The sequence below is a fragment of the Triplophysa dalaica genome, chromosome 14 (genome assembly GCF_015846415.1).
Source record: "Triplophysa dalaica isolate WHDGS20190420 chromosome 14, ASM1584641v1, whole genome shotgun sequence".
Lineage (NCBI taxonomy): Eukaryota > Metazoa > Chordata > Actinopteri > Cypriniformes > Nemacheilidae > Triplophysa > Triplophysa dalaica.
The window spans coordinates 10,022,075-10,039,295 of NC_079555.1; the positions used below are offsets into that span (position 1 = coordinate 10,022,075).

General features: G+C 37.4%; 2 protein-coding genes across 2 annotated transcripts in view; one reads left to right on the forward strand and one right to left on the reverse strand.

Annotated features, from left to right (window-relative positions):
- Positions 1 to 1,709, reverse strand: part of LOC130435422 (RNA polymerase II elongation factor ELL2) — a 29,278-nt gene extending 27,569 nt beyond the window's left edge. Inside the window, exon 1 of the mRNA XM_056766039.1 lies at positions 1,051 to 1,709. Within this exon, the coding sequence (XP_056622017.1) occupies positions 1,051 to 1,296 (246 nt within the window). The 5' untranslated portion in view covers positions 1,297 to 1,709. The remainder of the gene's footprint in view (positions 1 to 1,050) is intronic.
- Positions 1,710 to 3,972: 2,263 nt separating this feature from the next.
- fkbp16 (FKBP prolyl isomerase 16) overlaps positions 3,973 to 17,221 on the forward strand; it is a 36,152-nt gene continuing 22,903 nt past the window's right edge. Inside the window, exons 1-3 of the mRNA XM_056766040.1 lie at positions 3,973 to 4,626; positions 4,904 to 5,073; positions 5,472 to 5,560. Coding sequence (XP_056622018.1) covers positions 4,029 to 4,626; positions 4,904 to 5,073; positions 5,472 to 5,560 — 857 coding nt within the window. The 5' untranslated portion in view covers positions 3,973 to 4,028. The remainder of the gene's footprint in view (positions 4,627 to 4,903; positions 5,074 to 5,471; positions 5,561 to 17,221) is intronic.

Genomic DNA, 17,221 nt, shown 5'->3' on the forward strand with positions numbered 1-17,221 from the left:
ACGAGAGGCGCTGGCGCTTGGGTGAAACGTCCAGCTGGCGTGCACTTCAGTTTACCGCTGAAGTATTGATATTACTGGAATCTGTGCAGTCGACCCGACGGTGACAATGAGAAATGTACAGTATTGATCGCTCAGCGGCGGTAATTGGCGGCTCGCGACGTCTTTACAGTTAAAACGATGCATAAAGAAGTGTGTTTGGTTTAAAATAACATGTTCACTGAAAATAGCTTACTATTCTCTGTAGGCTTAAACGACTGAGGTGGTCTATAGATTACTATAAGACTATCAATGCAGGAATGAATTGGGAACTTAAATGCATCTAAAGAGACAATAAGGTTAAATGAGCGTCGCAAATCCTAAATAGCTTAACAATAACTGTACAACAAAGGGAAATGTTACACAATGTAAACATAAATACCAGGCAAGAAGTGAAGTAATTGATAACGAAATGTAAAGAAAAGACTATTTGTTAAGTGCCACTATGCGTTTATATAGTTGATCAGTATACAGGGTTGAGCCTTGAGCCCCTCACAGACCGTATGATCCCTGTAACTACGAAGTAAAAGAAACCTTTGTCATCTAAAGTTTAAAATAAATACAAAACAATTCAATGTTTAACATTACGACACTGTCATGCTATATTTCGATCATCGATTTATCCGAAAGAAGAGTTAACTTATACGTTAGGCTGACGCATAAGATTCAACCGTGAAGTCCGTTTCTAACTGGCTTTAAAAACTACAGCTGTTGTTTAATGTTAATCGCGTTTGTTTAGTATTTTTTACATAATGTGTAAACTTTAAGGCAACTGTGACTATTGAATGAGGCTGATTTCCTCCTGTTACCATCGGTCGGTCCCCCTTTAAACAGCATATGGCACTTAAAGCGACTCTAGCGAAATAAGTCACCACTTTACAAACAGTAAACGATAGATTTAACATTATAACGTAAACAACTCTTTTGAAGTTGTGAGAACTTTCTGCCCCATTGAGATCGCTGTGGTTCATTGTGACTAAATGAACATTGACGAAATGAAATAAAACGCGTTACCTTGAGGTTCTGGTAGGATTCTAGCGTCCGGATGGCGGTGTCTGTTAGCTTGACGTGAAAGATAGTTTTGTTGGGAACGCTTTTATTAATCTTTCCGCAGGAGAGTCCATACCGATGCTCCTGTCTTAACGCTGCCATGTCTGTAACTGAGGTGAACTGGCGACATTCTCGTTCAAACGTCACTCGGTGGTGGGCGGAGCTACGAGAAAACGTTTTGCCGACGTCATAGACGCACACATTATACATATAGGTTTCAGCATTAAATTTCACCTACGCATTGTAATCATGTGGAAAATCTCGATTTCGAGTATGAAAAGTAGAGCTTTGGTGATAAATCTGCATTTCAGACTGCAAATCAAAATTTATTCATTCTCTGAAAACCATACGAGCTGTCAGTTTGGGATAAAACAAAGAGAAATAGACACATTTATTAGAACAGGCATTGGATGTCTTTTGGAGATAACATAGTGTTAAAGAAATGTGATACAAGCAAAACGATTAGAAAAGCACAGGCGGCATTTTAAACTAGATTATAGATGTGAAAAAGTGATTAGCCACGCAATATTTACCTTTCAAACTTACTGATGTGGTGAAATGGACAGTGATGTAAAAAAATAGAGAATTTAGGTTAATTGGAAAGACATAATCCCTAACAGACAAGGTGCTTGGGCCTTCGGATTAAGACGTTCTCTTATAGTCTCTACGTGCCATATGGCTGTCTGAGATACAGGGACATCTATATAGCCAACTGGACAGACAATATATGTTATCGTACCTCAGACTGTGGTTTATAAATCCATGCAACATAGACTCTCCATTTGAAATAGAATATGTGTGATCATGTCTTTAAAATTAAAAGTAGATGTGTTCAAGAACACAAGCACCATTAGGAAGACAGATCCATTACTGAAGTGTCAGAGTCTTAGGAGGGGATCAATGAAAATAGAGAGTAAATTACATCACATTCACTTGTGGGAGGATAACGGCTAATAAGATGAGTCACTTTAAGTTGAAAACCGGGGAAAACATTGTAAACACAGGATATTGAATACAATCTTTTAATTTGAAATGTGCATTGATGTACATTACAAATCGTATTATGTTGTCCATACAGCACATTTATTCTAAAGCACATTTATTCTCTGAAACTCCCTTCAATTCCACCTGCTGTTTTAAAATTGTTTGGGGATTTTACATTTGGCATGTTGGCAATATTTCGCTGAGAATCGTAGAGAGCTGGCATGATTTACGCAGAATATGTGGTTGTCTGCAGTTGAAATATGTTAGCTTGCCAAGTGGATACAACTCAGAAATTAGTCTTTTTATAAGATTTATTATATCAATAAGCCATTTTAATAAATGTTATTCAAAGTTCTATTTTTTCACAAACCATGTTATGTCGTCAACCACAGTACCTAGTGACTATTCACATAGAATACAAAGGGATAGTCAACCCAAAAGTCAACCCAAAAATGAAAATTCTGTCACAAAGATAGATTTTGGATCAATGTTAGCAACTGAGTTTTCCAGGGCACCATTGACTACAGTATAAAAAACAGTACTTATTTTTGTCCAAAGATATTTTGAAGAATTTAGGAAAACAAGCAGTTAGGGGCAAGTTTGAACCATTTTTTCGACTTCCCTAGTAATCTCAATTGTTTACATTTTTCCAAATATCTTTCTTTGTGTTCTACGGAACAAATATATTTATACAGGTTTAGAACTTGAGGGTGAGTAAATGATGACAGATTTTTCATTTTTGGGTGGAGTATCAGTTTTATGTGTCGTCATAAGGTACAGGTAGAAAAGTCACTTGTTTAATGGACTATGCTGTCCACCATTCAACATTTTTTTCTCTTTTCAGAAGCAATTTGACATATAAATTACAATAAAAAAAAAGAGAACACCATCACACCTTCCGTTTCATGTCAGCTTTAACCATGCCATACACAGTTACAACAGCCATCTGATCCTAAAATCCTGGCAGAACATCTTAAGTATTATTACGCTTATGATACTGTATATGTTCTCAGATTAACAAAGATTTGACCACACCTCTAAATAATTATATTATTATATAATTGTAGCATATTTTAAATGTTAAAAATACATAAAACTTGTATTGTTGTCAACCAAAACAAAAGTATTTTTTTTTCTTTTTGTATATCTGTTTATGTTTTGTGGATTTGTTAAGTGAAGCAGAATTAAATAGAACAATAATCAGAGTTGATGAGCTTGTCTTGTCTTGTAAATGCTCATTGCTCACGGTGAATATCCTCCCAGCTGGCACGTTGCAAACCCTGAAAAACCTGTTTGTGTGTGCATGTGTGTTATCCACAGTCAATGCCGGTCCTTAAAATAAGATTATGGCAAATATTTTTCTTTGTTGGTTTTTTCATTATCTGAAAAACTACAGTTTCGTTTGAATATAGTTTTGTCAATATAAATCATAAATTACATATTTTTGTATTCGTCATTCGTTACATTATAAGGTTGAACCGGAATAGCCACCACTCGCTGAAGCCCTGTTATTGGTGGACGTATTCATGGACTCTTGCATTATGGAGCGACGTGATGAAGTCATTAAGGAGCTTACAAACGTAGGGCCAGATTAGATTTTGCTTTTCTAATCCAACAGATTACCACTGCACAGCTCCACTGGCCAGGAGGCCCCTTACATTTCGACACGATTTTTGTGGGTTGACCTTTTTTTTCTATTAAAAAAATCAGGAGTAGAACAACAAGCGCCTAAAAAGACATTTCAAGAAGAGCTGCAGGAAATGGACTAGCCACAGATGAGATTTGGGTCATGTGGCAATGCGTTTCCATGATAATTCTATTAGAGTCCATGAGCGCACTGTGCTTTAGAAAACGCTGTCGCTAATGGATGCAGGTGTTTGCCATCTTGGCTCTTAAGCAACACCTACATAATTTTTTTGTGTGGAAGGAAGACACTCAACAATTTTAGGAAGACATAGATGGTATCCCTAGCGGCGTGTGGAGACATGGAACCAGAGGCTGGAGAACCACAGGAGAAAGCATCGGAGACATTTAAAGAAACAGTTAGACATACCATTTCAGTCACTGGGGACAAACAGAATCTTAAGAGTGAGGAAACAATTCTTCAACCCTGTCAGGTGCTTCAAGAGCCCATCATGGAGCTGCAGAGAAGAAATGTCAATGGAGAGGAGGATGAGCAGACAGCAATAGAGGTCAAAGAGGACAAAGAAGGAAGTGAGAAGAAAGATACAGCAGAGAATAAAGAAGCAGAAGATATGAGAGAGATGAAGTGTGTTGAAAACGTAAGCGATGACCCCAGCAAAAAGGGCACAGATGAACTCATCATCTCAAATACAAACTTCACAACACCTGAGACCAAAGAATCAGACAGAGAGACGAGCCGCAAACTGACAAAGACTCCCAGCTTTGGGAAAACGGTAAGGTTTAAAGAAACTGAGACAGTGGAACAAAGGGATGACTCATGGGACAGTCTTTTTCCAGATTATGAAGTGGATGAGTGGACCACCACCAGCTTTGAGAAGTTGTTTACGGCAGAGGACTGGATGGACATTACAGGTAAGATGTCTGTTATACCATATATTTGCTTCAGTGCTTGAAGACCAGCTTAGACCAGCATGAATTTTTAATGTTTAGACTGAGTAATGCTGGCTAATGATGGTTTGATGATATTGTTGTTCGACCAGCATCACCATATTTGCCAACAAAAAGGTGGTCAATGGTCAACCTGCATGATCTTTGTGTTCAACTTGGTTAATAAAAGTAGTTTAGTCATCTAGGTCTTGTTGACTTCTTACCCCTTCCCCCTTTTCTCCACTATCCTGACTGCCCGTAGATGACCGTCTGCTGAGAAAGAAGGTGCTACAAACCGGCCCCGACAATGCCCTGACCCCTGCTTGGGGTCAAGAGGTCACTCTGAAAATGCAGGGCACGCTAGACGATAAGACAGTGGTGGAAAAAGACTGCAAACTGGTCTTCGTTATCGGGGAGGGAGATGTCAACCAGGTGAGACGCACTGACAGGCAGAGGAGGGGCAGACACACACATACTCTGATACTCTGGAACACCTGCCTAGGAACTATCTGTCACCTCGCACCTGCTGCCTGCTAAATTTTCCATTGGGATTAAGCTGTGTTTTCACATGTTGAGTACTGTATGTGTTTACTCAAGGCTGGTAAAGTAACCTGCTGAAGTGAGGTTAATTTAGTTCTTGTCGGAAAGTTTGCAAGGTCAATCTTGTTTGTAAAGTTGTCATGCAGTCTTTGTTTCTAAATGCAATTAAGCTTTAAGGTTCGGTTTTGTTGTCTAGTGAGGGAGTTCTCTAGGCTCAAAATTGGGTTAAAGTTTGTTGAGATAATCTATGATCTAACATAGTTTAAAACATGATGTTTCTGCTCACTTAGGCTCTGGAAGAGTGTGTCGTATCAATGAAGAAGGGGGAGATTGCGTTAATGCTTGCAGATTCACAGTACACCTATGGACTTCTAGGAAGGTAAGTAAAATGTGTCCGAAAAATCACATTTTGGTGACGGCAAACACATTTTGCAAGACCTTTGGATAAAAGCAAATGGGATAGCTTTTCAGGAGATTAAGGTGGTTTCACGTTCTGTTATAAGTTAGAAATTCAAGAAGGAAGGGAGGTTGCAGTGCACTGCTGAAAAAGTCAAGTGGTTTCCATCCGCACGGGGTGGGGGACAAAGTCCTTTTATACCTGTTGCTCTCAGGGCAAACGGCCTGTCCTCAGTAGCTTGCTAAATGAACCATGAACAAGAGCAGATGGCCTCCCCATTGACGACATTCAGGAATGACCAGAAACCCCTCCCCTTCCACCCTCAATTCTTTAACTATAGGTGATAATTTTGTTTAACAACTCACTTCACTGAATTCGTTGAATTAAAACCGTGTGGATGCAGACACATTCATTCGATTTTTCTGGGGTCTATGTGGATTTAAAGATTAAAGACAGTGTTGTCTGAATCACATTAAGAAAAATGTATGAAACAAATGACTGGAAAACTGACCTCTTACCAGCAACATGTGTTGATATAAACAACTTTACTCCCCCATTGACTTCTATTGTATGGACACAAAACCAATGCAAGTCAATGGGAACAACATTTTTTTAAATGTCTTTTGTGTTCTGCAGAAGAAAGAAAGTGGGTGTGTAAATAAGGACAGAATTTTCATTATGAAGGTGAACTATTTCTTTAATGACTTGATGCCATTATATGATTCCACAAATAAACACAAAATCAGGACCAGCTGTATAAAAAGCAACCCGTGGGACACAAATACTTAAGAACCAACAGACCTACTGATGTATTGAAAATAATGCAGTAGGGTTCGTCCTTAGAGGATGTTAGGAAGGCAGTGAAAATAAAAAATGTGTGTGCTTTAAAAATGAATAGTTACAAAAATACATAACAGATATTACAAGATAGAAGTGGAAATAATATATACATATATAAGATAAATTATACGTAAATAACAGCAATAAGTCTATATAATAACATTTGCTTACAAGATGCTTTTTACTTTAGTGTGTGTAAATGGGTTGCATAGTATGTTAATGCATTAGAAACGCAAAGCATTTCGCTTTACTTGCATTTGTTTACTCAGCATTCACATGTTCTCAAAGCGAATCTCTGCCTGTAGATAAGCAGTGAACTGTGGTCATGTGTTTTTGAGGAGAGGTTCCAAAGTTTGTGACCTCCCATTGAGAGTTCTTTAAATCAATTATAGACAAACCACGTGCAGTTTCCAGTTGAGCGTGCAATTACCTCCCGTGCAATTCCGTGTCGAAGAGAAATGCAGCTGAAATGACTAACATGATCCCTGCCTGTGATTCAAATAGTATTTTAATGCATGAATTTACTTACAGATCGACTCTTAAGCACCAAGTGACCAGAGATTAGTCAGAGGCCCTGAGGGAACACAAGCTCAGATCATGTTGTTTTCAACCCATGACTGTGGTCTGTTTGTATGCTAACTACACAAGTCATGTATGCATGATGTGTTTGCACGTATGAGTGTGTAGCTCACAGTGTGTGAGGACTCTGGAGTGATCGTTAGGTTTGTCTTGTAGCAATGCAGACACAGGGGCTGATGGGATGTGCTCCTGTGTGATTCTCTCTCTTTGGCCCTGTTATGAGTGGCGTCCACTGGGAGCGGGCCGTCGCGAGAGGCAGACAGATCCACAGTTAATGGTTGTTTTGATGCTAATGATTAGAGCTGTGAGCGGCAAACTTAAATTTAGCTCCGGCCCAAAGGTAGACACAGGCTTCTTGCCAGCAGTTAAAAGGGTGACAGCAAAGCCACTGTGACAACATCTCCTCCCATGACACTGAATGGGTGCAACACACACACACATACAGTATACGTGCTCTAACTGTACACACAGACAATGCTTCTATAAAAAGCATAAAATAAAAAAGCCAAAATGAAATACAAAATACAGAATCTTTAAGATTATAATAATTTTTATAAAAGACAAAACAATACATAGAATATCTGCCTATGCCGATTCTGAAGATTAAATTATTATTTCTTAACTTTCTGAGTGGCATTAATTCATATAATTACTTTAAATATCGAACATTAAAATGGTGATGTTTCTTAACATTTTCTGTGTACAGAGCTCAAATCCATTGCATTTTCCTGTCCTCTTTTGATTGACAGGATATATCGTCCCTGATCATCGGTTGTTTTTAAACCATCAGCCAATAGTGTTAAAAATTGATACCAATTATTGGGCGATATATCGGTGTATCTCGTATATTTCTTTATTCTTTATAAGAAATTTGGCTTAAAAGTGCAAATTGGTTCTAGTTATCGCGCATCAATGTCTACCTAAAGACTTTTATAAAAGTGGTATGAGTTCCTCAGTTGACTTGAGTTGTAAATCTAGATGTCAACGTACCATGTCTCTGTGAGGATAAACCACATGTGCAGAATATGCAAAGAATTCAAAAAACTTAACATACCTGAGGAATTTATGTCATGAACAATACATCATGACAAACCAGGGACACAAGCTGTAAAAAACACAACTTAAAAAAAACTAAGGTTATGTAAACCTAAAATGTAAACAGGCCAACTTGTGAATATTAATTTATTACTTTGTGTAATGTTTGTAAAAATGTCAAATATTACATGCATCTTCCAGCCAACACTTAAGTGTATAACCAGAACTTTCCAATAAACTGAGAACATAATAAAAATAAATAGTCCCAGTTGAGATTTGTGAGCTAGACATGACAAAGGCGTCTTATGACAGGTAACGCCTGCATCCAAAAACATCCTCCCCAACATGTTTTCCTTATCTGACAGATGTAATGGCTTGTCAAAGTGGCAATGTGGCATATGGAGGGGGTAAAAAGAGGAAGAGAGGAAGCTGAGGAAAGAAGAGAGGGAGAATGAAAAAAGTGTTAAGTGGAGCCAGAGAGAAAATCTCATTTAGATTCTCTCCAGTGGTTGTGACATGCATTGACTGCGCTCTGTTGGTAGTCTCTTACAGACATCCCTGTCTCCACTGAAAGCACTTCACAGCTTTATGTTCGAGCCATCTGCAGACAGACTGATTCAGCAGACTGTGATAAGAGTTGGGGCGTAGGGTGGGTGGCATCTTTCGCTCTCTTTGCATGTATTACATGCATCAGAGCAGGTTTATGTGCTGCAAAATCAATCTTGTTACATTCATGTGAATTGTAAAAAAAAACGTTCATAGGGTTAATGGGTTAATGGGACAGGTCACTAAAAAAATTCTTTCTTTCTTTACTTATTTAGATATGTCATTCCCAAATCTGTTCTTCTGCAGAACACAAAAGAAGATATTTTGAAGAATGTTGGTAACCAAACAACATTAGGCTCATTGTATGGACACAGAACTATTGAAACATTTCACAAAATATATTTCTTTTGTGTTCCACAGAATAAAGTGTCATATGCAGGTTCTGAATAACATGAATATTATTTTTACTTTTGGGTGAACTATCCCTTTCAATAAGAATTGTATTGGTGATATGAACTGTCTGTTGGTGATTCAAGTGTCTTTTGTTAAAATATGACATGAAACATATATTTACATTTTACTTTGTGATTTCACTCGAAAAACAGGTTGTGATGTCATTATGCAAGATTATATGTTTACCTCTTAAAGCTTATATTTGGCTCTAAGCATTTGTCCACCAATTACATTCGGTTTGTTTTGACTCATGCCAAGCAATTTAATAGACGCCTGATTTGTGTTTGGCATTTACATAGAATGTGCCATAGCAAATTGTGATACGGAAATCCCAGGCAGCTTTTTAAACTGCTCCTAATATAAATGAGTCACTCATTTTGCTGGAAAACACGCACATCACCCACTCACACCTCATCACGCAAACACACACTCTTCCATACACACTAAAACACGCACACATATAGACAAACACACCCTCCTTCTCCTCTTTCTCTCTCTTTCTCTCTCTTTTATCTGTGTACTTGCCCGGAATCCAACACCCCCCGCAGATAAACATGGTGGACGGGAACAAATAATAAATTAGTGCGTGAGGCGAGTATAAAAGTTCTCAAGCGAAACAGAACCCAGTGTGTGTTATGACAGTGATACGATGCTGTCTTTAGCAGCATGCACCGAGATGAGCACTGCCTCCCTCCAGGTCTTGCTAGAGCGAATGCTTGACTCAATGAAAGAGAAAAGAGCGTATTTACTCGGACTTCGAGACATGTTGTAAAATGTAATGACCAATCCCAGATGGGTTTGAATGAACTGGAGTAGCCCAATAACAAGAATATCAATAAGCTTGCTTTGGAAAAAGTTACCTGGAGGTTTATTCAGTGCTATGTGAAAAGCAAAATTTAAATCCCCAGTTGACCTCTAACAAGGCGCGATGTTCACTAGTGTGAGCTGCAATAAGCAAAGCAAACATGTTGGCATAGTGGAGAGCTGGGTTAGAACAGAAGAAGAATCAAAGCTCACTGAGGTATTACAGACATCATGCCTGTACTATTTCATCTAAGCCCATTTTATTATGGCTTATTTCTTAGAAAATCTGTAGGTAACAATAGATAAAGCTCAAAATAAATCCTTACCATATGTCATCGGGTGATAAATTGCAGGTCAGCTTAGCATTCAACTCAACTTGAAATCAAAGTTGACGCTGTTTACTTTTTGAATGGAAGTTCCTTTTTAAAGGTGCTATATGTGATTGGTCTATTGATTAAACTCAATATAATATACATAACTTTGTCTTCAGAGATGTATAAAGACCTTACATAATTAAGCGTTATGTATTTAATACCTTAGAATGAGTTATTTCTATCTACATACACAGTGGGTCCCCTTGCTTGGAATTCGCCAAGTTGTTTCAACAGTAGCCCTAAACCAGGGGTGTCCAATGTCGGTCCTGGAGGGCCACAGTCCTAAAGAGTTTAGCTCCAACTTGCCTCAACACACCTGTTTGGAAGTTTCTAGTCTGCTTTGTGAGACCTTGATTAGCTGTTCAGGTGTGTTTGATTAGGTTTGAAGCTAAACTTTGCAGGACATCAGCCCTCCGGGATTGACTTTGGACACCCCTGCCCTAAACGGACAAACACTTTTCACAAATACATTATCTCCTTTGGCAAAGAAGCGAAAACGGGACGACTCCTTAGTCCTGTGTCAGCCACCGTATTACATTAAAAATATGTGTAGATTGAGCTGTTGCAATTCGCAACCTAACCACTAGATGTCACTAAATTTCACATACTGTACCTTTAAATGCGGCATATTTATAAAAGTTACAAAACATGTTTTTGCCACCTGTAGTAAAGTGTAACAGTGTGTAAAACTAACAGTTTGCTCATCCTTTGAGACAACATTTGTTTTGTGCTTATATCACTCTGTTCACGTGAGCTATTGTTGGCTAAAAGCCTAAATCTCTTTACGTTCATATTACAGAACTAAAATGGGTTGCCAACGGGATTCAGGTTGACTTTAAAGTGCAGCTTGTTGAAATGCTGTTCCACAACTGAACTGTTTAATTGAACCATCTGCGTATTTTTTATAGTAAGAGGTTCACTTCTATGCTTTCTGTGATATGATCTGTTCTAGCTGACTTTGATCTGAACAAACCTGATGGATAATAATGAACTCACAGTATTTGAATTGATCTTCTTGACGTTTAGCATCTGCTAACTTGTTCAATTTACTGAGCTCATATGAACACAATCTTTAATATCATCATTCATAGTACAGTTTACATTTGCATTTATTCATGAAGCTGACACTTTATTCAAAGTGACGTACAAATGAGTGAACATTTTATATTTTAATATAAGCAATATAGAAGATCTTTTTTTTATTATTATCGTTTATAATTTGTATGTTATTAATATAAAGAAACACTGTGATTAAAGTCATACCCTCTAATTTCTAGAGACTGTTGAGAAAGAAACATCCAGAAAGATGGAAACAGATTGTGCCTTCAAGCGAACATGGTGCAAGAGTAGGTGTGTAAAACCACGAGATGTATCTTCACTCATCTGAATGTCAAATTGAGTGATGAGGATTTGATGAGTGTACGCGTCATTGATAAAATCTCCAGGCTGCGCTGACATATGACACATTCTCACACACATGCGCTCAATCACACGTGCTGCCAAGTGATGAGTCTGTTCACAGCATGGCTTTCAAATCAACACACACACAGTTCTGTCTTCTGTTGACTATTTGTGTGCCAAGTCTTGAGAAGGAGCAGAATGAGCAGAGGAAAAGAACTGGCAGTAACCTTCAGTACATCTCACTCCGAGAAAAAGATGACTGCAATTCAAGTGGGGTTTGAACGGTGAAAGAATGTCAAAAGTATCAAACATCTGGTTTAGTAAAATAGCAAACCATGCAATGAGATTTGAACACTGGAAATGAGCCAATTGCCAAAATGTAACATACATCATGTGAGGTGTTTCACTGCTTGTTTCTTTTCGGGGTGTGAATTAGTGACATGGAGATATGAGAGGAGCTTTTCTAACTGTTCCTGTAGCTCAATAGAGTACCGTAGAGATGACATGTTTTTTTAGGCCAACCCGGAAGTTAGCGCACTGTTTAGCTAAACCGAAAGCCAATTAATTTAGACTTGGAAGATCGCAAAAAATAAAATCTGTGATTAACAAAGGTTTCTCTATACGTTCGATCTATCAAGATAATCTTCACAAATTTACACAACACATTTGTTACTTTTGAAGCCTAAATCCAATCGCCAGAATTAAAAGGCAAACATGAGGCTATAAACAGATTACACTACGGTCGCTCGATATCAATTACCATCAAACTTCAGACTTGAATGCCCGTCTACATCTTTAGAGATTTGTGTCCATGTTGCATTATTTGTGAGATTTTAATGCATGATAAAGTTTATTGTCCGTGACAAAGAATGTAGTTGCATTTAGCAACTTGTTAGCAACCGCCATTTTTAAGACACAATAAGTCTTTAAAAAAATAACAAGCGGGTTATAACTGGTGTTTTATGTCATGAATTAAAACATAAAAATATTTCTAGGTTTTGTGAAACACTTTTTCAGACAATTTACCAAAAACTGATCAAAAACACATCCGCTGCGTCCGAAATCGCAAACTGTGACAATACGTACTGAATTTAATTAAGTACCTACCTATCGGCCGTTAAAACAGTACATTCTATGTAGTATTAGTGGGTGTATTATGAATACATTATACAGACATACTGAGCCCGCCATGTTTTATGGTCATGTGACCTACAGGTGAGAGTTGATTAAACATAATTTAGTCATGAGAAATTCATTTATTGGCACTTATATTAAAAACGGACATCCGCCTTAAAGTTTTGGCTGTATTTATTTGATTTAATGTTGGAATTTGATCGTTGCTCAGCTCCTGTGGCATCACGGGATAGAAAAGTGTCCATCCGATCAACACTCACGATATTTTTCGCCTACTGTTTCTTCGATATTTCTTTCGGTATTTTTCGCCTACTGTTTTTGCAAACTGAGGTTTCGGACATTCTACTCAGGACTCATGGAAAAAGGCGAATTCGGATGCTAATTTGCTTCCAGGTTTTGCATAAAATATGTCATCTCTGAGGTACTCTTTTGGCAGAGCATTCCGCTAGCAAAACAACGGTCATGGGTTAATTCACAGGCAACACATGTAATAAAAGGCATGTATAGATTAAATGCACTGTAAATTGTTCTGGACAGAATTGTCTGACATATATATTTTAATCTAAATAAAAAAAAATCTTCCTGATAGGCCTGACAGGGCTTGATCCTTCGCCTTTTTGGAACAATTTTTGTTGGCAAAGAAAATATTATGTCTGTAAAATAAGTAACTCAGGATTAAAAATATTACCAGTTTCAGCCCTCAAAAGCTCATCTGTCGCAAATAATTGTCTTGATAACAGCCTTCATTATGAAGGTGAAAGAACGTTGTGTACATTAGCTCTCATCTGTTTGTATGATATGCATGTTTATGAAGAAGTTAATTAGTGAACGGCTTAACATGGGAGTGTTTGACTAATTTATCACTGTACTATGTGCGTCTTTCAGGGAGCGAATGTGTGTATGACTCACGGTGAGTGTCCAATCACTACTGATGATATATAGTCACAATGTATTGTTATAAGGAGTTCTGGCTGTCAGCTGTTCTGTTAGTTCACACTTTGATATGCAAATATTTGTTTTTTTAAGCTTGGCCACTTTGCATTGATAAACTACTTTAGTTTGCAAGCGTTCTATCTGGTCAGGTTTCCCTGCATCCCTGTTACAGAGAACAACCGAATACTAAATTACATGCAAATATCAGAGGAACTGTTGTCATTCAGTTTTATCTGTACTTATGGAAAGCTGCCCACAGCAGGTTAAGGAGAAGTGCTGTGGAATCACGTAAGATTAAGAGATTGTCAACGTATAGCTGGAACTTCAGTAGAAAAAGAGTCAGAGCCGCTCTCAGCTTTAACATACTTTACACACGTGAATGCAGTATAAAGATAATAGCAGATAGAATCTCAGACTCAACAGTGAAGATAAGAGACCTGTCCATGGCTCATCTGTGTTACATTGTGTTTTGACAGTAAAAACCTACAGTACGTCTCACAAAGAGGGACTCGGCCATTGGTTGCAGTCTGACAGCAAGTGTTTTCCATAACATTCTTTTTCAACACGTAAGACTAAATATTTAGTTCAAGCGATCTTGTGCGGTTTTCCTTCTGTTCGAGCGTGCATGTGCACCCGCTAATGTTCCATTTTGCTTCTGTTTACCGCTTATACTTGACTTGTTCCTGGCAACCTGGGCCCCTATCACCCACATCCACCTGACATTCACCTTAACATGATACAGCTTCAACTCCACTTCTCTTTGTGTTTTTAATGTTGAATCCGTTAATATTGAATTGTTATTTTCCAGCGCTAAATTAATAAAAAAATTCAGCTTTATCAGGATTTAACCCTTACCTCTACTTGTTAACCCTACGACACCAATACCAACACACATTCCATTAACAAAACTTTTTTTATGAAGTTTATGAAGTTTTTTATTTACATTCATGTATTTGGCTTATGCATAAAGCAACTTCCCATGCATTATATTATACGTTTGTTGCTAAGTATGTGCAATCCCTGGGATCAAATCCATGACCTTGGCAGTGCTAGGCTAGCACCATGCTCTAACCACTGAGCCACAGGAAAGCTATTGCATTAGAACTACTGGCATATACACACAGCAATGTTAAAGGGAGTGACAACAGGAGTTATTATTGTTCCATGTATACACAATATATGAGTACTGTATTGATAACCATAGTAACATGAATGAGTAATCTATACAATATTTTGTAATGTTTATGTATATATAATATTAAGGAGCATTTGTAGGTCTAAAGAACCATTGGCTGAATTATGCCGATCCCTAATCTTAGTCATAGTAATTGCATTTGCATGTATCATTGTGTGATGACAGGAAGGAGGAGACAGACGGCAATAAGGGAAACTGATTGGCAATGGAGCTCAGTTTGATATGTTTCTTCCATAGCATCCGTTTGTAAAGTTCATTTAACATGTTGATAAGAGACCTGTTCTAGAGACCTAATTCTTTTAAGGCTTGAATGTTATTCATTTGTGAGAAACGTCAACCACCTCAGTACAGAAGTATAAATGAAATTCATAAAAAGTCTAAACAACGCACCCTTACTAGTATTTCTTTAAATATTTGAGGCAATGTAGGATATATTTCTTAGTCCTGAAACCTTATCCCGAGAAGTTTTTTTATTCCAATGTACTCTTTACATTGATGGAGAACCTTTCTAACATGTATACAAATGAAAACACTGCGTGTGTCCTAAGTGTGACTATCAACTGTAAAACTTGATGATTTTATAATTTTTACCATTCACATAACATTTGCAGTATTTGATAGGTGCTTTTATCCAACGTGACTTCAGTGCATTCAGTCTATGCATTTATCAATATGTGGGATCAAACCCATGACCTTTTGCATTGCGTCACTTAAAAAAAACTGATTGATCACATTCAATGACATCGGATGGTTTATTCCTAACTAAATGGGTGGTTTGCTTCCAAAATAAACTGCAAAGTGCACCAGACGTCATTTTAATGATTTAATATATGTGGTTATGTGAATATCCAGTTGGCATAATTTGCCTTGGTCAAGCGGATCATGCTATCAGGGCAGGATGGCTTTTGTGAGGTGACATAACTGAGATAGCATCTTCACCATAGCGTGATACACGTCAGAATACACGTCAGAGCCCCTGACCCCTCGCCGCTTCCCAGCCCTGCTCACAAAAGATAAAGATAATGAAACGGCAAGTGAGGACCAGTGAGGCACATGTGGTGGCCCTGGAATCAGCCGTGCCAAGGCAACAGAGAGAGTCATCTCTCCCCAGCAGGGCTGTGGTCTCTCTCAGGGCTAAATGGGACATCTGAGAGCCAGAATGCACACAGATTACGGGTTAGAGCACAAGGGCTGGAGCTAATAAATAGCTTTTCTATGCAAATGCAAACACACACGTATAAACGCATATATGTGACATTATACTGGAAAAACGGATAAACCCAGTTTTTATAACTAACGTAAGCCTTTATGTATGTCAGATGGTAGCTAGTATCTTCCGACCAGTAGCCTATAGAGTTGGAAATGTAAACATAGCAGCCTTTGATTGCAGATAGGACTGACCCATGAAATAGACCATTACTGAGACCTCTTATATAACCGTTATGCCCTTGAGCAGGTTGCTCTACACAGATTGCCTCTGCAGTTAGTTTAGTGCACGATGCTTTAGATAATAGATTTGATATTGTACAGTTAATGTCAAGAAAGCTTTGATTATCATTGCAAGCCTCCAAATGGTTTAAAAACTGATCAAATAAGCAATTTATGATTTTGGTCGATGGCATAATGTCATTACAGGGGGACATACAATGTATTAAGAGGGTTTAAAATCAAGGTTAAATTCAAATTTACTTTATCATATTTTGAATTTTATTAATTGGCTTAAAAGAGAAAATACAACAGTTATATTTTCACAGAATTTATAGCTTGTCTATACTGAAAATGCTTTTTTTATTTATACATTTTCTATACATTTCTAAACATTATATAATTGGTACAGGGCTATCAAAAGATTATATAGAAAAAATAATTTGAAAAGAATGTGACTTTATTATTGATAAATTATTATATTTATAAAAATGTATTTATTGTTATTAGTTATTTATACAATTATTATTTATATTATTTTATGTGACCAATTTTTTATAAAAAAACGATTTAATAGATATTGCGATTACATTTATTTGGACAAAATATTTGTGTAAAGAGCAGAACTTGATCAGGAATTTGTAACTATTTCACAAGGTGGCTAATCGGTATGAATTCGTAAGATGAGAATCGTACAAAAACGTACGGTTATTAGAATAGCAATACTGAAGCCCCTCCCCTAAACCTAAGTGAGAGGAAATTGTATGAAAACGTCCAAGTTCAAATGTAAAATACTATACAGGTCCGAATTTCTGTGATGTTGTGTTGGAAAATATAATCTTTTGATAGCCCTATACTGATTATATAATGTTGAGAAATGTATAGAAGATGTATAAATAAAAAAGCATTTTCAGTATAGACAAA